Raw genomic sequence first — 25622 nt, forward strand, 5'->3', positions numbered from 1 at the left:
ACATTTAACCTTTTCCCATAGCACAAATAAAGACCCTACTCTAGTTCAGAAGGAGTGGAATAAAATGTGAGAAAAACCTGTATTCTCTACTGCAAACTACTTTTTCTAACTAAAGCGTCCGGGTTGTATTTGCTTTAGAAGCGGAATGACCTGAGGTGTTTCTAACTCCATCCCCAGTCTGACTTACTGTATGGGTTTTACTCTCTCAGCCAATCCGATATTTCAGGCTCTGGATGTAACTCACAATACTAATCTTGCCGCCCTTGCGGTAGCACAAAAAACAAATGTGGGAGTTTTTAGAAGCGGTTTGCATAATTGAGTTACGAGAATAGCAGTTATAGTAAAAAAAATGCGAGTTGGAGGCTTTTTTCACAAACCGATCGGAGTGAAAACGTGTAAAAAAAAAAAAGACTTCTGGACCCGCATTGGGCATGCGAGAAGGGCTCACAGAATAGCAAAGCGTGTCAATCCGCTTGTAAAGGGCACGTTAGAAGCGGGTTGCCACACTTCGGTGCTAATAGAACAGGCCCCGAAGCATTCCAAAAAATGATTACTGTCACTAGGTGTCGCTGTGAGCAAATTATATTGTCCATTCATCTGTTTTGCAAATGGCACCAGCCATTAAACACTGAATAATCTGTATGTGTTTGTGTGTATACACTGCTTGCCAGCTGCAGGACAATTGTCAGGAACAACATAAAACTCTTTGTATGGTCTTCTTTGACCTCTTGAAAGCCTTCAACTCTTTCAAGTGAGAAACACTGTGGAAGATCATTTTGAAGTACAGATGCCCACACGATTCATCACTATTTATTGCTTGCTCCATGGCAATATGTAAGCGGTGATTCTCAGTAATGGATCCATCACATACACGTCCGTGGTTAAAATGGGAGTCAAACAAGGCATCATCATTGCCCCAACACACCTCTTGATATTCCTTACTGCGACATTTGACCAATCATAGAGCTCCAGTACTCTGACGATGCTGTCATGTGTCCTCACTCGGACGCTGGTCTTCAGAATCGTCAATATCTTTACTGAAAATGGAACTGATGCATAACACTCAAAATACTAATGCCTTCCATCAACATGCTCCCAATCAGCGGTCCTCAGCTCCGGCAATTCAGATTTTCTGAGAGAGTCTGAAGAACATTGAGAGTTTCCTATGCCTTGGAAGCCATCTCTCGATGAAGAAATCCCACATCGCCTCAAATGTGCCAGTGCAGCCTTAGATCACCTGGGGAAATGAGTGTTTGAAGATTGCAACATCAGTTTCAAAAATAAGCTTGTGGTTTATCAAGCAATAATGACACCCTACTGTATAGAGCTGAGACGTGGAAAACCTCAAGAAGTTGGAAAAGTGCCATAGGCACTGATTGCCACAGATCATTTGATTACAGTTTGAAGATAAACTCACCAGCATTAATGTCCTCTGGCATGAAAGCAGGCACCACGAGCATCAAGGCGATGATTATCTAACGTAAACTTTGCTGTGCCAGTTGCGTCATCCGGATTCCGGACTCCAGGCTCCAAAAGCAAGTTTTATTCTCCCAGGCTTGTCACGGCATACAGTCAGAAGGAGGCAGAGAAAGTACTTCAGGAACATACTTAAATTAGGTAGAGCTGGGCGAATTTTCCGCCTAAATTCGAATCCGACGCGGATTGTCCAGTTCCTTTGAGCTGTGAATTTCTGCTCTTAAGTCTTCAGAAGGCAGATTCTTTTTCCCCCCTATTACTGAAAATCTGTCCGATGGATTTGGAAAGTTAAACTTGCAAACAAAATCCGACAAACTGAATTATAATAGAGGGGAGATTAGTACAGTACATAAATTGGGAGGCATTCAACGTCGATAGTCATCCAATCATTTGTATTGTCGTTGTTCAAGTTATACCGATTATTGTACAGATGTAGCAGAAGTTACTACATCCGTTACTGCAGGATAGCGTGACACGAATTGACTATTTGTAATGTTAAACCGCATTTAACCTTTTCCCATAGCACAAATAAAGACCCTACTCTAGTTCAGAAGGAGTGGAATAAAATGTGAGAAAAACCTGCATTCTCTACTGCAAACTACTTCTTCTAACTTGCTTCTAAAATAGTAACAGACCGCACGGTTCAACAGCTAAAGCGCCCGGGTTGTATTTGCTTTAGAAGCGGAATGACCTGAGGTGTTTCTAACTCCATCCCCAGTCTGACTTACTGTATGGGTTTTACTCTCTCAGCCAATCCGATATTTCAGGCTCTGGATGTAACTCACAATACTAATCTTGCCGCCCTTGCGGTAGCACAAAAAACAAATGTGGGAGTTTTTAGAAGCGGTTTGAATAATTGAGTTACGAGAATAGCAGTTATAGTAAAAAAAATGCGAGTTGGAGGCTTTTTTCACAAACCGATCGGAGTGAAAACGTGTAAAAAAAAAAGACTTCTGGACCCGCATTGGGCATGCGAGAAGGGCTCACAGAATACCAAAGCGTGTCAATCCGCTTGTAAAGAGCACGTTAGAAGCGGGTTGCCACACTTCGGTGCTAATAGAACAGGCCCCGAAGCGTTCCAAAAAATGATTACTGTCACATGGTGTCGCTGTGAGCAAATTATATTGTCCATTCATCTGTTTTGCAAATGGCACCAGCCATTAAACACTGAATAATCTGTATGTGTTTGTGTGTATACACTGCTTGCCAGCTGCAGGACAATTGTCAGGAACAACATAAAACTCTTTGTATGGTCTTCTTTGACCTCTTGAAAGCCTTCAACTCTTTCAAGTGAGAAACACTGTGGAAGATCATTTTGAAGTACAGATGCCCACGCGATTCATCACTATTTATTGCCTGCTCCATGGCAATATGTAAGCGGTGATTCTCAGTAATGGATCCATCACATACACCTCCGTGGTTAAAATGGGAGTCAAACAAGGCATCATCATTGCCCCAACACACCTCTTGATATTCCTTACTGCGACATTTGACCAATCATAGAGCTCCAGTACTCTGACGATGCTGTCATGTGTCCTCACTCGGACGCTGGTCTTCAGAATCGTCAATATCTTTACTGAAAATGGAACTGATGCATAACACTCAAAATACTAATGCCTTCCATCAACATGCTCCCAATCAGCGGTCCTCAGCTCCGGCAATTCAGATTTTCTGAGAGAGTCTGAAGAACATTGAGAGTTTCCTATGCCTTGGAAGCCATCTCTCGATGAAGAAATCCCACATCGCCTCAAATGTGCCAGTGCAGCCTTAGATCACCTGGGGAAATGAGTGTTTGAAGATTGCAACATCAGATTAAAAAATAAGCTTGTGGTTTATCAAGCAATAATGACACCCTACTGTATAGAGCTGAGACGTGGAAAACCTCAAGAAGTTGGAAAAGTGCCATAGGCACTGATTGCCACAGATCATTTGATTACAGTTTGAAGATAAACTCACCAGCATTAATGTCCTCTGGCATGAAAGCAGGCACCACGAGCATCAAGGCGATGATTATCTAACGTAAACTTTGCTGTGCCAGTTGCGTCATCCGGATTCCGGACTCCAGGCTCCAAAAGCAAGTTTTATTCTCCCAGGCTTGTCACGGCATACAGTCAGAAGGAGGCAGAGAAAGTACTTTAGGAACATACTTAAATTAGGTAGAGCTGGGCGAATTTTTCGCCTAAATTCGAATCCGACGCGGATTGTCCAGTTCCTTTGAGCTGTGAATTTCTGCTCGTTAGTCTTCAGAAGGCAGATTCTTTCCCCCCCTATTACTGAAAATCTGTCCGATGGATTTGGAAAGTTAAACTTGCAAACAAAATCCGACAAACTGAATTATAATAGAGGGGAGATTAGTACAGTACATAAATTGGGAGGCATTCAACGTCGATTCGATACCACGTTCCGTGGACCGGATTGATGATAAATCGACTTCGGATTACGTCCTGTGGATCAGATTTGGTATGAAGAGCTCAGGAAAATACACGAATCAGATTACATAGTTACATAGTTACATACTGAAGTACATAGTTACACAGTAGATGAGGTTGAAAAAAGACATACGTCCATCAAGTTCAACCTATGCTTACTTTAGATGACAGATACTTTATCCTATATCCGTACTTACAGTATATTGATTCAGAGGAAGACACACAAAAAACCCTGTGACATACTGTACCTGTATCATCCAATGATATCTCGTACGGGGAAAAATAAATTCCTTCCTGACTCCAGAAATTTTCAATCAGATTACTCCCTGGATCAACATCCTTCCCATGTTTACTTATTTAGACAGGTTTGCCCATATCTATTCATGAGAGGCTATTACCCAGATGGATGATGAGTCTACTGCAGTTACATAGCAACAGCTGGGATCTAAGCCCTTCAAAACACCCATGACAATACCATGGGGCGGGTAGCAGGATTGTCAGAAACAAAGCATTAGTGGCCAAATCAAAAACCCAGGACCACCCATTCTACTCAGAAACACATGCCATAGTTGGAACAGAGCTGGTCTATCCCGAATCAGTTATCTATGGACTCACAGATAAAATAATCATGGAAGACAATCATCCTTGACTGGGAGTTGCCAAAAAATTACTTTGCTTACTGAAAATGCTAACGATATTATCAATTCAAGGGGCATCCTTTTGTATATACTGTACATAAAGAGAAAGAATCCCTGAGAACAAACACTCTTCCCCCAACAGAGTAAAATAATAAATTGTTTAATGTGAAAGGAGAAAACAAAATGAAATTAAAACCTAATAGATACACAAAGTTACTGCCAACCGTGATGTACCTTGTGTAAATGGTACATTAACGTGAATGCCTGATCTCAATGTGATATAATACACACTAGTATGTATTCAGTAGAGGCAAACATAGGTGGCTCCCATGAGTTCAAGTCTCTCATCCTTTTGTAAAGTGAAATACGGATACCAGTTTTCTGCTAATTGCATTATTGTTTAAAATAATATATTATAGGGATGCAAATGTGTAACATATCTCCCCACCCAAATAAATACATTTTGATTAGAATCCCCCCATTAATGATAATATATTTTGGTAATGTTCTGCACTTAACTTCATGTTTTGGCTTCAATGAGAGTTTTCATGTGATTGGCGCTGTCGCAATTTAATGAATAGCCGCCTTTAATTGCTGCATCAAGTGATACTTCTTAAGGGGCCACGGTAACATGTGCAATGAAGTATGGGATCCTGTCTTGTAACAGGGGCTGCGAAAACTAGGAAAAATGAAATAGCATCCAATATGTATGAGAAAACTAAATCTTTATAAATTCACAGGAGTGCTATGTGTGTACTTAGAAGAGATGGAGCCCATGTGAGTGTCGAAAAATTGAATCCCACAGGTGTGGATAGAGGGGAAGAAGGACTGGTAGCCGGAGAGCCCAATCATAAACAACCAAACAGAAACCCCCTGCTGTCACACACTGGCCCTCAGCAACTCAAATGATAGAATAGTATAAATATTCGGATCTCACTGCCTTGGAACGTCTCGTGCAGTCCTGAATCTCAGCGAAATCCTGTCCCATTGTAAGCGCACAGCTGCCTGCAGTCAATCATGGAAGCAAGGTATAAAAAAACAAAAGCTACACACAACACACGCGCGTTCAGTGAGTAAAGACACTGACTCTGAGAACAATGACACTAACAGGGGAGCATGGTTCAATTTCCGGTGTTAGCTCCTTGTGGCCTTGGGCAAGTCACTTTATTCTCCCCGTGGCTCCGGCATCGATATCACGCACTTTGAAACCCGTTGGGAGAAAAGAGCTATATGACGTAAAGTTATTATTCTTAATGGTCCTCCCGACTAGCTGATCATTATCAGATCAGTCATCAATCTTCTAGTTGCTTTCGTTATCAGTAGGTTCTGACTGAGCTTCATTCACTAACAAAAGTTTTAAAAGATGCAGGACCCCTGCTTAATTGGTACAGTTGGAGGGTTTGCGATTTGGGTCAAAGATCATATTCCCTTAACAAGACTGATCTGTAGGAAATAATTTTTTACCACTACAGTATTTTTTTGTAATGAACATTAGGTTCATGTGTATATCATTTTTTTCTGTGAGTTTCTGGCGATGTAGGGTTCAGGTTATTACAGACGGGTCCTCTGATAACAAACTAAATGCGTTCTTCAAAATGATGTAGTGTCGGATAGTGAATCGGCGTTAAGCGAAACCCATTTTCTGCCCATTGTTATATGTTATAAAGAGTCAGATATGAGCATCGGATAAGGCGTTTTGGCGTCGGAAAACTGCCCATTGGTATATAACATAAAGTGTCAGATGTGCCATTCGTTGGAAAGTGAGGACCACCTGTATGTTTTATTTTTAGATTGTTTTATACTTATACTATATAGTCTTGTTTTTTTGTACTGTAGGTCAGATGTTATTTCACTGCTTCCTTATTTTACCACAGGCCTATTTGTATTCAACCTTAACCGTGGTACCTGAAGTATAGTAATAAACAGGGATCTGTATATAAAGAATAAAGTGCGGCAGCTCACCTTGCATATGTTTTCCCACAGCTCTGGGATATATCCATTCCTCGTGGATTTTCCTGTAACAAGATATCCTCTTACAAACACTGAATATAATCCTTGTGTTTCCGTATTTCTGCCATATCCCATAAAGGACCCCGAGAGGTTGGAAAGATTGAAAACATATCTTGTTGGTCCAATAAAAGGTATCATACCCCCTCTTCACTCCCCTTTGTTACTACAAGTAAAGGGATACATCTTTACAGGTTTATTATGGTTTATGAATGAGTCTGTTATCTTTATTGTTTGCCTGTACAGTACATTACACTTTCCACTAAACATGGCATGTATTTCTGCATTAGGCATTATGCCTTGGAAGGGCACTCCTAATATTTCTCCCAGACCCAAAGAGAGCATTTTAATGGACAAATGTTTCACTTAGAAAATGTAGGACCAAATTTCTTATTTCTTTTACAACACTAAACAGATAACATTAGTGATAATATACATGATTACCGCTATCATAGGGTACATGATTAAAAAGTCTCTGCAAAAAAAAATGTAGTGAATGTGCAGTAAGTGGAGCTGACAAGAAATCAATCTGAAAAAATAGTGAAGGATGTTATTGTGTAAACAGGAGAACCTTAGTGACCATGTGAACTTACTGATTATTACAGTAGATAGGGGAAATTAGAATACTCTAGGGTTCTGCCTGGGCAGTCAAACAAGAGCTGCGTCATATTGTCATTAGCGTGTCATCCGTGATATTCACATGTCCGTGAAGAGTTCACAACTTGCTCCAAGTTTAGGTAAATACTTACATATACGTACTTATACATATACAAGTGCTGCTAGACAACGTTCCCCATCCATTTCTGTTTGCAGTGCTGGAGCAATGTGAAGGTTTTCTCAATAACAGGTGATGAGAGACACTGATGGTGGCAGCATTAGCACAATGCTTACACCAAGAGGGGTTGAGGGTCTGACGTTCAGAATTCTCTTCTTGCTCTTCAGTCCTCAAACCATATGCTGTAGTGGAGGGTGATGGGTAATTGTGCATAATAAGCAAGGTCGAATGAGGTCAGCTGAAGACAGGTAGCAGATGCCACTGCAGACTCAGAGGGGTTATAACAATGGTTCCCATCACTCTCTTCGGGAACCCTCAGCCACACCAAGTTTTTTTGTACCTACATTCTATGCACACTCCCCCTATGTGCAAGTGCATTGGTTATTCCTAACACACAGGTCCATGGGTATCTGAGGAGAGGGCTGGAAACCACCCAAACTGGGGGATGGAGATAATTGATGTTCAGCAAACAGCCCGACACCAATTCCAATTCTCATCCATAGATAGAAACCGCAGTATTACTCATTATCACCTGAAACTGCAGTAAGCTAATGGTATATTTCTGTGTTACCAAATCATGACATTTTCAATAAAGAATTTGCTAGAGAGGGCTCTTTTCTCACCACAATTTATGGTAATTAATTAGATGCAAAAATTTGGTGAACTTTTGTCAGCGTCGACGACTTCACAACATTTTAACGAGGGTCAAAAGTCTAAAATTGACTGTTTCCAGTTTTATTGATTGTTAGGCTTAGGGCTATGTCATCCTATGTCATCTTAGCTGTACTGGGACTGGATTCAGAAGATATGTGTAATCACCGTAATAAGGAAATCAGTAGTTTATGCCTATATATACTGTACAGAATGTGAAGAGAGCTCATTTACTAGTAGCTGGTTCTGCAGATACCTACTGTATATACAGTAAAAGGGGGCAACTTCACATACCAACACACCTTTTAAATCAAATGTAAGTAAACACTTTAAAGTAAGTATTTTAGGCCATTCTCTTTATAATATCTCTGTGTGCATGAGAAATAGGATGCTAGGTCTTTAGATAAGAAATGAACGTGTCTGAATATTGTGCTACTCACCAGCAAACTACACCAGCAGTGTCAGGTTAAAATAAAGTATGTGTTCTGTTTTTCTTTGCATTGTACAGGTTTTGATAATATTGTGCTCTATCAGACTGTCCAAGGGAAGAAACAGGCTGAGATCCAAAGAGAAATGTATCCTCTCAATCTGTCCATATTGCTGCTTTTCATGTTGATGAGTTTCCCCATGCTAATATGCTCAGATCAAGGTGAGTAAACTACAGGCATACCCCGCATTAGCGTACGCAATGGGACCGGAGCATGTATGTAAAGCGAAAATGTACTTAAAGTGAAGCACTACCTTTTTCCCACTTATCGATGCATGTACTGTACTGCAACCGTCACATACGTGCATAACTGATGTAAATAACGCATGTGTAACAGGCTCGATAGTCTCCCCGCTTGCGCACAGCTTCGGTACATGTAGGGATCCGGTATTGCTGTTCAGGGCGTGCTGACAGGCGCATGCGTGAGCTGCCGTTTGTCTATTGGGCGATATGTACTTACTCGCGAGTGTACTTAAAGTGAGTGTCCTTAAAGTGGGGTATGCCTGTATGATGCATATTGCCAGATAAGAGGTTTTAATTCACAAAACTGTTAGACTCATTATTGTAATCCAACAATATATGTACAGTACAGTATATGGAACATTTCACTGCAGTTATATTTTGTCTGTTAAAGGGCTGTGAGTTCCTTGTGGGAATGTATTATTTTATTTTGCAACAGCGCTAGGAAATCATACATTTCTCCGTACTTCTTTGTGTTGTCTGGAGCTTCTGAATTAGCTTCCTAGTTTGGTTGCAAGTTTCACATCCATATGTGAGCACGGGCAGAATACAATGGTGTGACGGAGCAGCCTTGTACAGTAGGCGAAGTCACTTAGGCGTCCACACAGTTGTTTTTTGCCAAAATAAAGGACTTTATTTCCAGGACTGGGAAAACAACTTATCAGGACACTTATCAGTACAACATAAACAGTCTTTAGATGATCTTACTTTTGTGTGAGTCCCAGGTCCCAGGCAAGCCTTGTGTTCTTGCAAGATTGTGGAACTTTTGGATTCTTTACAGACGCCTCTTTGATCTGGGCTCTGAGTTCCCGCTGTTCCCCAGGCAGATCCACTGGGAACATGAAGCCTTCTGTCTTCCTTATGCTTTTGTTATCTTCCATAGTCTTCCTCACCATATCACAGTTACATCTTCAGTTATAGATTTGCGGATCGTTTAGCACAGCTCTGCATATTCAATTCCTATTCTTGTGTCTTGAGATTGCTGCATTTCTTGTCATTTACTCAATTGTTTTGTCTCATCAAATATTTTCATATCCTGTTTTTTTCTGCACTTTCAACTACAATGTTCAAAAGTCCTTCATAGTTATTTGTTAAAGTGTCTCCATACATTTTGGGCAAGCTTTCCTTACTTTTCAAAGGACACCAATCGACATCCCTACTGACCCTCCTAAACGTCCTTCAATCTATCCATGAGAGAGAAAGTCCCTCTTAATGTCCCTGCTGCCTGACATACTGTAGATAGAACATGCATAGACTCTCCCTGATATCACTATGGCACTGGCAATCCCTGTAGCTTGTTGTGCATTGTATATACGTGTACGTTCGTACGTTTTCCTATTTCTTTGGAAAAGGAAATTGGCCGCTCTTTCATACAGTATACTGTGTTTAGCTCAGCTTTAATCTTTCATAGACAGCAGACCTAATCAGTTAAACATAACCCAGTTCCCCTGTTCCACTTTTACATTTTGAATACATAGTTTTATTCTTTATGCAGTATATTTTTCTAATGATTTTTGTTTGCTTCTTATCTTTACAGACAAAAGCCTTTTACCGGGTAAGTGATCTTCCATATTTCCTCCCATAACACATTTGAGGGGCAGCATGCTGTCGACTGGTTTATTGTAGATGTTATTGACACATGTTGACAGTATAATATGGCTGACCATTTTATTACACACATCATGTAGATTTGTTGTAGGATGTAATACCTTCTAGAGTAGGGGTGCTCAACTCCAGGCTTTAAGGATATCCCTGCTTCAGCACAGGTGGCTCAATCAGTGACTCAGCCAAAGACTGTGCTTTAGCAGGGATATCCCTAAAGCCTGACCTGTTGGGGCTCTTGAGGGGCAGGTGTGCGCAAAGTTTTTGGAGTGCGCCCCCCTGCCTGGGAGCCCCAGCGTTCGCACCCCCCCTCGCTTAGAACCCGGCGTCGAATGACGCTGCGGGTCATGTGAAAAGGTTTCAATACAAGTACATGCCAGAGAGATATTTAATGAACACTTCAAGTGACTCATCTAATTGCAGGTCAGAGCAGTTTTTTTTGTGGGGAGAATATTTACCACACTCAACAACTCTGATTATTTGTCTGACTATAGTATATTTAAGTATACGCCGAAATGCAGAGAGAATGATTCAGTGGCAGGCAATGAAATAATAATTGTGCGTGTGTTTGTTTGACCAATTACAGATGTCTGCTTGGCATGTCAGACCAATGTAACATGCGTACAACACCTCGGCGTTTATACATGTTCCTGCCCAGATGGAATTAAAGGTGATGGATTCTCTTGCTCTGTTATTGATGAATGCGCCTATTCCTGGTCCAGCAATTGTTCTGATAGTTACTGTATATATAGTATTGGTTCACTAAACTCGTTATACTTATACATGTAGAGCAGGGGAGGCCAATTCCAGTCCTCAAGAGCGACCAACAGGTCCGGTTTTCAGGATATCCCTGCTGCAGCTTAGGTGGCTCAGTCTTGCTGAAGCAGGGATATCCTGAAAACCTGACCCGTTGCCCACTTTTGTGGACTGGATTTGGCTACCTCTGATGTAGATTGATCCAGCACAATAGAAACCCCATTTTAGACATATGTGCTGTATAATCTCTTCTTCAATAGTAGATCTATGCCTACCTCTGTAAGGGGAAAAGCAACATTTTGCCCAGCAATATTAGTAATAATAATAGATAAGGAGAGGTCTACCGCTCATCTAATACTTAGATATTTATTAATAATAATAATAATAATAATAATAACAACAACAACAACAACAAATATAGATGTGCAAACTATTTTCCTAAGTTTTTTAACTCAACAAAATGGGATGTTTTTCCTCATGCAAAAACAGCAAAGTTCACCAAAAATAATGTGCCGGTCACATAAAAATGAGGGAAATGTTGGTTGAAGTTCGCCATCTTTGCAAAATGTAGAGATAAGGTTGAATTATCATTGCCTTCTTTGCAAAAAAATAAAAAAAGAATCCCACAACATTTTATAAAATTGCAAAAACGGTGTGAATTGTGTGATAAAGTTTGCAAATCGAACCCTTAATAGTTTGCAAATCTCTAATAATAAGGATAATAGTCAGGGCTGCTGACAGGAGGGGACAGAAGGGACAGGTGTCCCGGGCCTGGTGGCTGGGGGGGCCCAGCGGCCGACTCCGCAAGTCGGGCCTAGCCGCCTAACCTCTGGCCAGGCCCGTCTGCTGGTTGCCTTGGGACTGGGCCACGGCTGTCCCTCAGATGCAGCCTGCAAGCCTCTATCACTCTGTCTCCCCGAGCTTCTGATGCTGCCGCGTCAGCAGTAAGCGTGGCCCAGCTTCCGGCAGACGATGGAGACTCGGTATGGGACAGAGGGATAGAGACCTGCAGGCTGCAGCTGATGGAGAGCCGGGGCCTGGCCGCGAGAGGACCGGCAGACAGCCAGAGGTCGCACCCGACTTGCAGTGCCGGCCGCTGGGCACCCCCAGCCACTGGACCCAGCCTTACCATCCACAAAGTAAGTGTTTTTCTATATGTATTGGGTGTGGGGGGTCTTTGTTATATGTATTCGGGGGCGGGGGTCTTTTTAAATGTATTGGGGGTGGGAGTCTTTTTAATATGTATTGGGGAGGTTGGGAGTCTTTTTAATATATATTGGTGGGGTGGGAGTCTCTTTAATATGTATTGGGGGGGGTGGGAATTTTTAATATGCATTGGTGGGTAGGGGTGTATTTTTAAATATGTATTGGGGGTGTATTTGTTAATATGAATTGGGGGTTGGGGGTGTGATTTTAAATATGTATTGGCGAGGGCGGATATTTTTATTATGTACTGGGGGGTTACATGTATTTAGGGGGTGGGGTTGTTTAGTATGTATTTTGTGGGGTGGGGATTGAGTGAGAGTCGGGTAATGGATGAAGGTGGGGCGAGTGAGAGGAAAGAAGGGGTGAGGGAGGGAGTGAGGAAAAGAGGGAGTAAGAGTGAGACGCAGGGGAGATAAATACATGCGAGGTGGGAGTGGGAGGGAGTGAGGACGAGGGAGTGAGACGGAGGGGAGAGAAATACATGCGAGGCGGGAGAGGGAGGGAGTGAGGACGAGGGAGTGAGACGGAGGGGAGACAAATACATGGGAAGATGGTGGGAAATAGAGGGGGCTCGTGAGGTGTGAAATGAGGGGGTAGGGTGGCTCGCAATACCGCTGAGGGTGTGGTCCCCCGATGTAACTCTAGTCCTGGGCACCGGGAAATCTGTCTGTGGCCCTGCTAATAGTAACAATTATTATAATAAACATTTTCCAGTATCTGGGATAAAAGAAGATAAAGTGACTTGCTCAGAATTAAAAAAATAAAGTTGGTGTCGCCAATTGCTGTAGAATTAAAATGACGAATAATTCATTTATACTTTTTATCTTTTGTTTTAAGATGTTAAAGATTTACATCCCAATCTTAGCTGTGGAAAATCTAAGATTGAAATGTGTTTTCGAACGTGTGACCTCAAGACCTTGAATCTGGATATAAATAGGATACATCTCAATGACAAAATCTGCATTGGTTCTGTGGGTGGTACCAACAGTGTGGTGTCGTTAGCACACCCTCTTGGAGCTGGAATTTGTGGAACCACAATATTTGTAAGTATCATATCAAGTATTAGTGCCACTTATATTCTATTTATATATAAAATGTAGTAGGCGAGCATGCACATGATGCTGAAAAAGAACTTTTCATCGTTTATTGAAACAATATTAATGTTTTGTTCTGCTTTGGGGCCTTTCTCCTGACAAGAGAAACCTATTATTAACACCCTGGCAAGACGCCCAGGAAAAGGCACTCATCTGGTGGTGAGTATCAGCCACTGTCCAGGAATTGTCCAGCGACATTCTGTCAACAACGAAAGTGAAAGAAAAAAATACAAACTTCACGAAACAAAAACAGAAAATCAATAATTAAACATTTTGGGGCCTATTGTATAAAACTACATAAAAATATTCGCTGGGCCGGTTACACCGCCAGTTTTTTGAGCGTTGCTATCACGGTATTCAGAAAGCCTCGAATACCTGTGATAGCAAAATGCCCAAAACTGGCGAGAGCCGGTGACGTGATGTTCGCCTCTCTGAACAGGGCTCACCCGACGAGCTACTGTGATCAGGCCGGGGCGCATATCTCGCCAGCGATCGGAATAATTTATTATACATTTTAACACTAGTGTACATGAACAGGGGGTCTCCGGAGACGAACCGCGTTGATTTCAGGTCCAGGGACCCCCTGCTTCCCAAGGTAAAGGCTCCGATATGGGGTGCCGGTATCTCTTATGCATTTAAATGTCTCGCGTCACGTGACCATGGGATTTAAATGCATAGGAGATACCGGCACCCCATAATGGGGCCTGTATCTCGGGAAGCAGGGGGTCCCCGGACCTGAAATCAACGTGGTTCTGCTCCGGAGACCCATAGCTCATCTACAGTATTAAAATGTATATTAATACAGCTTCATTAGCTTAGTGCCTAGCCGCTAAGGCAATGACGGGGTTAAACCTCAATAGCCTGGTTCTTGGTGCAGAGGGGGTGGATGAAGGGGGTAGTAGTCCCAGGGTGGTTGGTTAGGCCTGCCTGGAAGGTTGCAGAGGAGTTAACCCCTTCATTACCATAGCTGTGGAAACCGCTATGGTAATGAAGGGGTTAATCAGTCCCGCTACCCCCCGGGAGGCCTAAACACCCAGCCTTGGGGCTACTACCCTGTTCACCCAATCCCTCTGCCACAATAAAAAAAATAAACACAACAATCCTACTATGCACCTCCTGTACCCCCAATAACCCCCCCAACACATAAAGTACAGTAATGGGCAAAATTACTATTATCCACATATGGATAATAGCTAATTTGCCCATTATAAAATCACACATTAGCCAGCCAGCATAAATAAAGTAAATAACACTTCTTCTTACCCCTGCCATGATGAAGGTTGTCCTCATCAGTATTCTCCAGGTCCATGTTCTCTGTCGGCAGCAAGAATACAAGAAAAAATACAATCTAATGGCCCCTAACCCTTTAATCACCTTAGCCGTAAATAACCGCTATAGTAATTAAGAGGTTAACCCACCCTCCCCCACTACCCACCCGGGAGGCCTAACTACCCACCCAAGGACCACTATACCCACCCTCTACCCATTGATTGGCACAATGGTGTATCATTCCCATATAATATGGGCATGATAAGCCACTATAGCAATGGTCAACCTAATAAAAAGAATTAAGGCCAAAAATACACAATAATAAAAGAAATACACAAGCACCTAACCACCACAACAATAGAAGAACAAAAGCCTCAACTACACATTAATTACATTAATCTATCACTAAAACATCAAAAGAATTTAAATTATGTTATTCCAAAACATAAGAATACAATTAAATAAACACCTATCCAACCAATCAATTAAAGAAATAAAACCACTAGCCAACAAATCAATTAAAGAAATAAAAGCACTAGCCAACAAAACAATTAATTAATTTAAATCACTATCCAACAAAACAATTAATTAATTTAAACCGCTAACCAATCCTAAAATGTACTAAAACCAAACCATCCAAATTCAAAACAATTTAGTCCAAAAATAAACAGAAATAGAAAAAAATAACAATCAATTGAAAATAAGCATTGTAATGAAGGGGTTAACGTTAACCAGTCCCGCTACCCCCCGGAAGTTGCCTGTAAATGCATTTGTATTGCATCGAATTCATGCCGGGGGGGGGGGGGGGGGGCTGGTTTTAATGTGTATGAGCTCCGGAGACCGCCGGCAGGAAAAAAGCATTTTTTTTCAGTCCTCTCTCGCCGCCTTCTCAGCAGGTTCTCCCCAGCCTCACGCCAACTTTTCCTGGAGTGAGGATTTTGGGAGAAACTCACCATTCTAGAGCCGCGATAGGCCACGATAAACTAATTGTGGCTACCAGAATTGCACGAGTTTTAGAACCTGCAGATGAGTGGCATATCGCCGGGCTCACCCGGCGATTTGTTTTGGACGAGAGCCAAACTTGGCGATTCATGCCTTTATCGCCCACTTATCGAGACTTACTGAAAAGCGATAGGCATTTTGGCCAAAAAAGCCTCATTAAGTGGCTTATCGAAGGCTTATAGAATAGGCCCCTTTGTATCATAAATATGTAACAAAGCATGAGAGTCAGAAGAGGACTTATAATGCATGTATGTATATCTTTAGTAATATAGCACTTCACAGCAGTAATAGACATGCCATAATCATATAAATAACAAATAATACAAATAACACATAAAGGGGAGAATTGCTTCAGACATAAAAGTAACATTTAGGAAAAGAAGTCCCTGCCATGAAAAGCTTACAATCTAATTTTATTTAATATAGCGCTTTTCTCCCAATGGGACTCACAGCGCGTCACAATTACAGCACATGACATAGGAATGTTACAGACACAGTCACTGCCCAGGTGAGCTTATAATCTATGATTTTGGTGCCTGAGGCACAGGGATATAAAGTGACTTTCTTGAGGTCACCAGGAGCCGAACTGGAATTTGAACCAGGCTCTCCTGATTCCAACTTTGTGTCATTGTCTTTACTTAGTGAGCTGCCCTTTATCCCTTTGGATATCCATATACTGTATGTCAGAAGGAGCAAAACGAAAACAAACTCGGTGTGAATAAAAAGCAACAAGCAAGCGAACTTGTAACTTGTTAGGGAATGATCGGAAGGCAAAATCCAGATAAAAGGCAGACTCAGTGGTAGAGACACCAACAATAGCGGTTAAAGTGGATAGTGAGATTCTTTAAACGTAATAGGGATGCATACAGGGGATAAATAGTCCAGTAATGATTTCATTTGGCAGCTTTTCTCCCAATGGGACGCAAAGCGCGTCACAATTACAGTATAGCACAACATTGCACATGGGAATGTTACAGGCATAGTACCTGCCCAGATGAGCTCACAATCTATGATTTTGGTGCCTGAGGCACAGGGAGATAGAGTGACATGCCCAAGGTCACAAGGCGCTTACACCGGGTATGGGGAAACATGTGCATTATGTCACAACAGTCACTGGCCAAGGACTGAACATCATGGCAAAAGGATTGTAAGAGACATGTGCAGAGGTACGCAATGGAGACCATTTAAAATGAAACTAAAATTAGGCTTTATTGTGCCTGTCCCTTTAACACAGCAGAACGTTCAAAATAAGCCAAAGAAAAAACAGCTCCATTTTGGAGAATATCTACACATGTAGTCCAGCCCTCTCTAACTGGGTGGTAAGCTAAGCTTTTTACCAGCCTCAAATATATAAACATATATACAGATATATAACAGTCCCATAATAAAGTCTTATCTGTTTCTTGTAGCTCTAGGGGAAGCCTCTCTGCTCTCCTGGGTCAGCACCTTTGTGTGCTAAGGCAATATCTGTCCAGATATAGACTGCTCCCTTTTGTTTTGCTGTCAGCCTGCAGTCTCTTTGCAGCTCAAGACATCTGTCCTCTGGTCAGTCCAGTGTCCACTAAGGAAATTATCTGGTCTGTCTTTCCTAGGTCAGCTCAAATTGTGAGCTCATTAATCCTTTGTCTGTCTTTCCTGGGTCAGCTCCAATTGTGAGCTCAGTAATCCTCTTCCTGTGTCTCAGAACAGGCCTTTTCTGACAGAGTTCTGATTAGGCAGGTGGGGTGGTTGATTGCAGGTGTGCAATTAACCAGCACACTGTTGGATTAGAGGCAAGATGCTTAACAGGGATAAGTCCCTGTTACAAGGATAAACCGAAACTTTATGGTCCAACATGATGGACTGATCATTAATATCGAACAGGTCTGGCGGAATGTTGTAGCCACTGCCCCAGGTAAATAGTAAATTCTAGATACAGTAAGGTGTGTCGGGGTGGATTTCTTTACATGTAATACTTAACCAGTATATTTTGTTAATTGGCATTAAAGTTATGCAAATGTCTAAGTTTCCTTTACATTTTGAATTTTTGGAACAAATTTGCTCAGGAATGTGTGAAAATAGACTTAGCTGCAACATTTTTACTAGATTACATTGAAATGTTACAACATTTGCCATCATTTTGCACAAATTGCAGTACAAGAGCTACAGTATGTGAGCTGATGCAGCCCTCATTAACTGTGCATGCTTATAAGTATACATGATTTGTGTAATGATGACACTTGCTTTTAAATGAACTTGGCTGTTGTCGAACAATACACATTGATGTTGTCACAACATATAGGGCCAGATTTACTAAGTGAGGCTATTCCACCAGACATCTTCCAGCACTTGAAGACATCTTACATCCCATTCACTTGAATTGTCTGCAAAGTGTGGAATAGCATCACTTAGTAAGTATGGTCCACAGCTTTTCAGTACTTAAAAAAACATGCAACATCCAGGGTGAGTTAATGGTTTATGGTTAATTGTTTGTACGATACAATTAAGAAATTGGTACTTTTTAAATAAATATAATCAGGCACGTATAAGTATTTAAAATCGTTTTTAAAAGCTTGGAAACATGTCTTTGTAATTATGTATCACGAGGACCCTGAAATTGGACACCATATGGAGGAAATGTATGCTGAACTTGATGCTGCAAACATTTCTAGGATAAACTTTAAAAAATGATTATTGCTGGGGTCATTTTGTCTTCTAGATCAATGCGACGCATGCCATCTACAGCAACACCATTTACTTGTCAACGGATCCAAGTCAAATCATCACTAGAGAGGAAGTTCGCATATATTATTCCTGTGCATACCCACTGGATATGAAAACCTCTCTTGATGCAGCCTTGAAGCCCATCTTAAGGTTGTATTCTCAGTTTCTACACCTTTTCCTTAATAATATTAGATATTTTATTCTCCACACTATGAAATCACTCGTTATACAGTAACTGCTACTCTCTGAACATCTACTTTATAAGTAACAGATTAGGCAAACTTAATATATCATGTGTATATCAAGCTTCCTCTGTCTTGTAGAAACAACTCCTTTAAACTTCATTAAAAAGCCTTGTACTTTACCTAATGTATTTAATATTATATTCTTATTACTTATTATAGCACAATAAATATCACCATTGAAGGCGCCGGAAATTTTAAGGCTACCATGGCTCTTTACGAAAATGCGAACTACACTAAACCATACCAGGACAAAGAAATTGTACTATCAACCAAATCTATACTGTACGTTGGAGTTTTTGTTGATGGTGGAGACCCTTCCCAGTTTGCTGTAGTGATGAAAAACTGCTATGCTACTCCGACTAATAATCCAGAGGATTCGGTGAAATATTACTTTATCAAAGAAAGGTAACACAAAAAGCCTACATGATTTATTAACATAATTTAAAAAGGTAACACACGGGTTCTTAGATAATGAGTAGTTTATTGCATATACAGCATTGAGTATGATCACACAAGAATGTTGTCAATTAGACTTAGGGCCTAAGCAGGTGTTACATACACATTTGGTTCTCTTTGTCTAACATAAGTTGCTAGGCAGAATATGATAACCACTCCCTATTCTTAAGCCAATCATCTTACAGATCATTAAAAGATGGTCAAACCTGGATTAACACAGCTCTTTATGAGAACCATGTACTTCTTGATATCAGGAATGTGGGCATTGCTACAAGCACGGTCGTAAATCACCTGTGAGCAAAACTCATCTATACCACACACACACACGCACACACACACACACGCACGCACGCACGCACGCACACACACACACACACACACACACACACACAATTTCTAACACATACACACACATTCTAACACACACACACACATTCTAACACACACACACACACACACACACACACACATTCTAACACACACACACACATTCTAACACACAAAACGGATACTAGAGACATAACAGAAAAAACAAAATGGAAACAGATCACTGCCAACAATTCTTCTCCATAGACGACCCAGTCCACTTCGACAGTCCATAGCCAAAGAGTAATGCAATTTAAAATAGCTAGTATGAAATAACTGGTTTAACCATAGGTATAGGAATGTCCTAATTTCCTGCTCCAACACAATCACTAAATTAAGGGTGGGTGGGAAGTTCTCTGATAAGGGACCAATGGGAAGAGAGGTAAGAATTCTACCCCCACCCCTAGAACCTGACATCACAAACCCCAGGGGAGCGGGCCCCTCAGCACTAAGTCATGCTGCCCTCACCCTACTGGTCCAGGGCTCCCTTTAGATTTTCTATTGCCATACGCATATATGTCTGGATTGTAATACAGCACTTCTTTCCCTTGCTTGTATTTATGCTATTAAAGCAATATTGTTTTTACAGATGCCCTAATGTACAGGACTCAACTGTACACGTTGATGCAAATGGTATCTCAAGCGAAGGACAATTCTCGGTGCAGTTCTTCAAATTTATTGGAGAATATACTCATGTCTTCCTGCACTGTGACATTACCCTCTGCGATAAGATATCATCTAGTTGCAAACCTGTAAGTATATGTAACAGTGTTTCCCCCACCCGGTGGGAGATGTTGCCATTACTGGTCATATGGTGCATGATACATTCTGGTAACAGGAGGGCTGAGTCGTCCGCTGGTGGTAGTGAGGACACAGGACAAGGCTTCTGGGGTTCATACCCTACATATCTCTTTAGCAGTGCAGCACCGCTATCTGCCGCAGGCTCCAGGAACTGACGGCGACCTCCCATGGTAGAACAATTACATTTCCCCCCAATAAGGTCACGCACCAGGCAGGAGGTATAACAACAGCCTGTTTATTATCTCTTCTGTACAGCACAGCAACAAGGCAGACTTCGGCCCAATGCAGTACTTCTCAGCTACCACTGAAGGATGGTCCCTGGACCATCACTACAGGCCAAGGGCACCCGCAGACATCCTAGCTCTTCCCTGCCTCCCTAGCAGAGGCAGAGGTATGGTCCACACTCACTCTCCCCTGGAGGGAAGAGGACTGGAGAAGGCCCAATAATCAGATTCTCCACTGTGTGACCTGCCTTCCTCAAGTGGGGAAAGGCACTGCTAAATTTGGGCGGTACCTGCCCTTAAGTACAGCCAGGAGGAGGCACCAGGTCTGGCACATGATTGGTCATGCCCAGGCCTGATGTCACTGCCACCCGCTGTCACTCAAGTGCAGCTCCTCAGAGAGGGTAAACCCCATATCAACTATGGCAGCCTTATTGTACCAGGGCTTACTTCCAGGAGGGAAGCAGACTAGTAGCCACAGATTGTATGGCTACATACAGATGTAGTATTCCTGGCTAACCACTCTCATATTTATCACACTGTAGAAAAGGGTAAAGATAAATCTGAGCTGGATAGATAACTTCAAATCATATTTAACCGTATGAACCATAGGTATAATTGGGGAATTGAACTTCTGAACTGCCTACTTGCGTTTAAAAAAAAAGTTTTATTATTGATTTCATGCAAAGCCTCAATTCTACCTTTCTTTAGAAAGCACAAAATGCTAAATAATAAAAAATATTATCTACCATGTTATTCATTGTATGCATGTGCTTAGCAGCAAAGAAATGTATAAAGTACAGTATTATCTCAAATGCTTTCTTCCATTATAGATTTGCTCTGCCAGATCTCGCAGTGGTTATCCTGAGACCAAAAAGAATATTTTGACTATTGGACCCATATTACGTTCAGGTGACATTTTAAATTCAATCTAATACTTTCAACCTCTGGCTACAATATTTAACACTTGGGGGCCATGCGCCACATTCCAAAATTAGGCACATTTGGGTTTATACACAAAGCCACTCGGGGCCATGTTTGCTAAGCAGTCTTCTGCCATAAAGACACCTCCCAATGCTTGGAGACACCTTACAGTACCATTCAAGTCAATTGGCTGTAAGCTATCTTTCAGTTCCAAAAGGTATTTTGTGGCAAATGACTGCTTGGTTAATACGGGCCTTGAACTATCTCTACCACGCGGTAAGGCCTGTTAAAGTCAATTGACTTACAGAAGGTGCAACTTTCTGGATACATTCATTGAATATACTTAACCTTTACATTGCCTTGTGACATACTGCCACTGCCCCTTTTATTCTCCAACATCTCCGATTTGTTTGGGTATTTTTTTCCGAATGCCACGCACTTCACCGCGTTCATGCCGCATTAATGCAGAGACAGCGCTAATAGTAGTTATCAGTGAAAGTTTGTATATATCAGCACGCCGCCCATAATGTTAGTTGTTCGCACTCTAGCTTGCTTGAGTACCTCTAATACATACCTCACACCTCACATAACTGTGAGACTGTAATGTTGAAAACAATTAAATAAGCACAGCGCTAATACAATGCACGCGGCCGCGGCTTTACATACCGCAACATGTCGCATCAAACACTGCGTCTGCCCGCGGTTTTAAAAGTCGCGCTGAAACGGTCTGATTGTGCAGACCTCTCCAAAGGTCCCCTTCCCAATTTATAGAATTTACCCCATGGGGAATTATTCATTATAACTGCGATAATATAGATCAGGGCACTATAGCAGTTCAATGAATAACCCACTTATATCATTTCCTCTCCCCTCTAAATTAACTTATTTCATGCCAGAGAAATCAGCAACGCATACCTGGCTACTCTGGAAAAAAAGAGGTTAAGAGATGTTTACATTTTGCAAGAGATTTTACTTCCTAGAATAAATGTTGTCAATAAATGCTGGATTGCCCCTTTAAAATAGCTCATCAGCTGTAAAATGACAGTGCTTCCTTACAAGCTAGGGGAAGATTTGAAACAAAATGTTCTCTTGATTGACATCTGGCTTTCTTATAGTATCTAATGCAGTATTTTGTTCTCACAGATATTAATCCACCAGGCGATGCAGGTAAGTGGCCATTATTTGCTTTGTATCTTCATGGACTGGGTGCCTCTTACACATATTATTATAATGGGAAATGTTGATGTTGATGGTGATTTGGAGATCCTTTGCCAGCAGAGACATTACAAGGAAGGCTTAGACAAGAAGGTCCTGGTTACGACAGCACTTTCCCCCATTTTACTGCCACCATGTAGAGCGGTGGTCTCCAAACTTTTCAGTACAAGGGACACGTCGTATATTCTACACATTTTCGCAAGCCAAAGGAAAAAATTATTGTTATATATTTATATATTTTATAAATGAACGAATAAGTTTTATTTGTATCTTTTTGGGGGTAATCAGCATGACATGATTCAGAACAAAAGAGAAACGTGACAATTACAAAGAAAGGATGTCGTGCTTACACTGGGAAATGATATATAATGAGCAAAAATATACATATTACAAGTTGCTACGGGCTGGATAAAATCTTGTGTGGGGCCTGATGTGGCCCATTGGCCATAGTTTGGAGACCCCTGATGTAGAAGATGGACTTACAAACTAGAAATAACCACTGTGCTTTGGTTTTGAGTATGCCACATTTCAGTTTTCCGTTTTGGATTATGGCAGGAATCTGTTTTTCTGAACACACACACACACACACACACACACACACACACACACACACACACACACACACACACACACACACACACACACACACACACACACACACACACACACACAATGGTGACAAAGAAGAGAAAAACAAGGTTCTTGTGGTATTTCACCCAAGCTGATCAAGAAACGGGAACATGTTCTTGCTCAGTCACTGGGGGGGGGGGGGGGGGGGGCTGAGCTGTCGTTTGCAAAGGTCCTCGTCCATCTCTACTAAACACAGGACATTGTGTTCTCATTACTTTTATTATGCCTCATTATGATGAATCCTTCATTTTCAAGGCAAACCTCAGAAACTATGTGGGGCTTCCCAATACGGGTGTGAATAAATGACCAATGTTCAAGTCATACTGAACTAGAAGTATTCTCCTACGAGGCAAGGGCTTTAACAGTTAGCCAGCTTGTAAATTATAGGGAGGATTAGAGTTAAATTAAAACAGCAGTCACATATTTGGTATTTCTATCTATCAAAGCTTGGGGAAGATTTGAAACAAAATGTGCTCTTGATTGACAACTGGCTTTCTTATAGTATCTAATGCTGTATTTTGTTCTCACAGATATTGATCCACCAGGCGATGCTGGTAAGTGGCCATTATTTCCTTTGTATCATCATGGACTGGGTGCCTCTTACACATATTATTATAATGGGAAATGTTGATGGTGATTTGGAGATCCTTTGCCAGCAGAGACATTATAAGGAAGGCTTAGATAAGAAGGTCTTGTTAAGACAGCACTTTCCCCCATTTTACTGCCACCATGTAGTGCGGTGGTCTCCAAACTTTTCAGTGCAAGAGACACATCGTATATTCTACACATTTTCGCGGGCCAAAGAAAAAAAATATTTTTATAATTTTTTATATATTTATATATTTTATAATTGAACGAATAAGTTTTATTTGGATCTTTTTGGGGGTAATCAGCATGATATGATTCAGAACAAAAGAGAAATGTGACAATTAGCCGTGCTTACACTGAGAAATGATATATAATGAGCAAAAATATATATTACAAGTTGCTGCGGGCTGGATAAAATCTTGTGGGGGGCCTGATGTGGCCCGTTGGCCGTAGTTTGGAGACCCCTGATGTAGAAGATGGACTTACAAACTAGAGAGACCCACTGTGCTTTGGTTTTGAGTATGCCACATTTCAGTTTTCCGTTTTGGATAATTGCAGGAATCTGTTTTTCTGAGCACAAAAATAAATACATGTATTTATAGTTGCACGCATGCACACGCACACACGCACACACACGCGCACACACGCGCACACACACACTAAATGGTGACAAAGAAGAGAAAAACAAGGTTCTTGTGGTATTGCTCCCAAGCTGATCAAGAAACGGGAACATGTTCTTGCTCAGTCACTGGGGGGGGGGGGGGGGGGGGTCTGAGCTGTCGTTTGCAAAGGTCCTCGTTCATCTCTACTAAACACAGGACATTGTGTTCTCATTACTTTTATTATGCCGCATTATGATGAATCCTTCATTTTCAAGGCAAACCTCAGAAACTATGTGGGGCTTCCCAATACGGGTGTGAATAAATCACCAATGTTCAAGTCATACTGAACTAGAAGTATTCTCCTACGAGGCAAGGGCTTTAACAGTTAGCCAACTTGTAAATTATAGGGAGGATTAGAGTTAAATTAAAAGAGCAGTCACATATTTGGTATTTCTATCTATCAATCATCTATTTATCTGATTAAGATCATTTAAATAATGTTTTTTTTTTTTCAGGTACAGTAACCCGCTTGGATCTTCTGACAGTTACTGGGCTTCTATTGACAAGTTATTTGTTTTCATGAATTTCGTGAAAATCAGTCCATATTTATCCCGATTGAATGTGCCTTACAATACCTGTCCAAAGTTTGACGCCACAGAATCACAGAGAAAAAAGGATGCCATGTTTAAATGCAACTCTTAAGCTTCATGTATCTTTTAGAAATGTTGGCCGATTATGCATTGGATGAATCTTTGAATGTATTGAAGAGGAAAATGCTGTTTTATTAATGTTAAACCTACCATATTAAATAAATTCCACACTGCTAATTGATAATAGCTGTTGTCTTCTTTCAACCTATACATGCTGGTTCTTTTGCACTCTGATTTAACAGAAGAAACCACCATTTGTACCTCTGCCTTCTTCAACACTCTTGTCAGTCTCATAATTGGCATCTCATATGTATCCCTATAATTATTGCGGTGAAAAGTATAATACAAAAAGCATTTTTTAATCGAATAAACATTTTTACCAAGTCTTCTGTTATTCACCTGCCAATGTATAGACATTCTCAATAACATTTGTTACAGTTTTTCTGTATAGGTAGACAATTGGTGCCACCAAAGTATTGGTTAGTGATAAATGTAGAGATGGATAGTCTTCTGTTTGAAACCTAAGCCATACAAATCTTTAATAATAAAACTTAATAGTGTAGCACCCATGTGGGAATACTACTTTACT

At 41.2% G+C, this 25622-nt stretch overlaps 1 protein-coding gene and 1 long non-coding RNA gene across 2 annotated transcripts; both read left to right on the forward strand.

Moving 5' to 3' along the window:
• The first annotated feature begins 8136 nt into the window (after positions 1–8136).
• On the forward strand, positions 8137–20358 carry LOC142462875 (uromodulin-like). The gene is made up of 8 exons (XM_075565090.1): positions 8137–8292; positions 8485–8625; positions 10241–10258; positions 10892–10975; positions 13105–13310; positions 18331–18485; positions 18740–18985; positions 19992–20358. Exons 2-8 carry the CDS (start codon positions 8550–8552, stop codon positions 20356–20358), a joined length of 1152 nt encoding a protein of 383 aa, XP_075421205.1. The 5' UTR covers positions 8137–8292; positions 8485–8549.
• Positions 20359–21196: 838 nt separating this feature from the next.
• Positions 21197–25217, forward strand: LOC142463368 (uncharacterized). The gene is made up of 4 exons (XR_012787423.1): positions 21197–21336; positions 22492–22515; positions 23724–23747; positions 24899–25217. It is a non-coding gene; the product is annotated as an uncharacterized LOC142463368 (long non-coding RNA).
• The last annotated feature ends 405 nt before the right edge of the window (positions 25218–25622 follow it).

Source organism: Ascaphus truei, chromosome 11, assembly GCF_040206685.1.
Source record: "Ascaphus truei isolate aAscTru1 chromosome 11, aAscTru1.hap1, whole genome shotgun sequence".
In the NCBI taxonomy this organism is placed as follows: Eukaryota; Metazoa; Chordata; class Amphibia; order Anura; family Ascaphidae; genus Ascaphus; species Ascaphus truei.

Bases quoted from the DNA above. Each gene is read 5' to 3' on its own strand.
- LOC142462875 (XM_075565090.1), top strand. From the start codon at position 8,550: ATGTATCCTCTCAATCTGTCCATATTGCTGCTTTTCATGTTGATGAGT. The intron at 13,311-18,330 runs GTAAGTATCATA...TTTGTCTTCTAG, and splicing joins TTTGTGGAACCACAATATTT to ATCAATGCGACGCATGCCAT. The intron at 18,986-19,991 runs GTAACACAAAAA...TTGTTTTTACAG, and splicing joins TATTACTTTATCAAAGAAAG to ATGCCCTAATGTACAGGACT.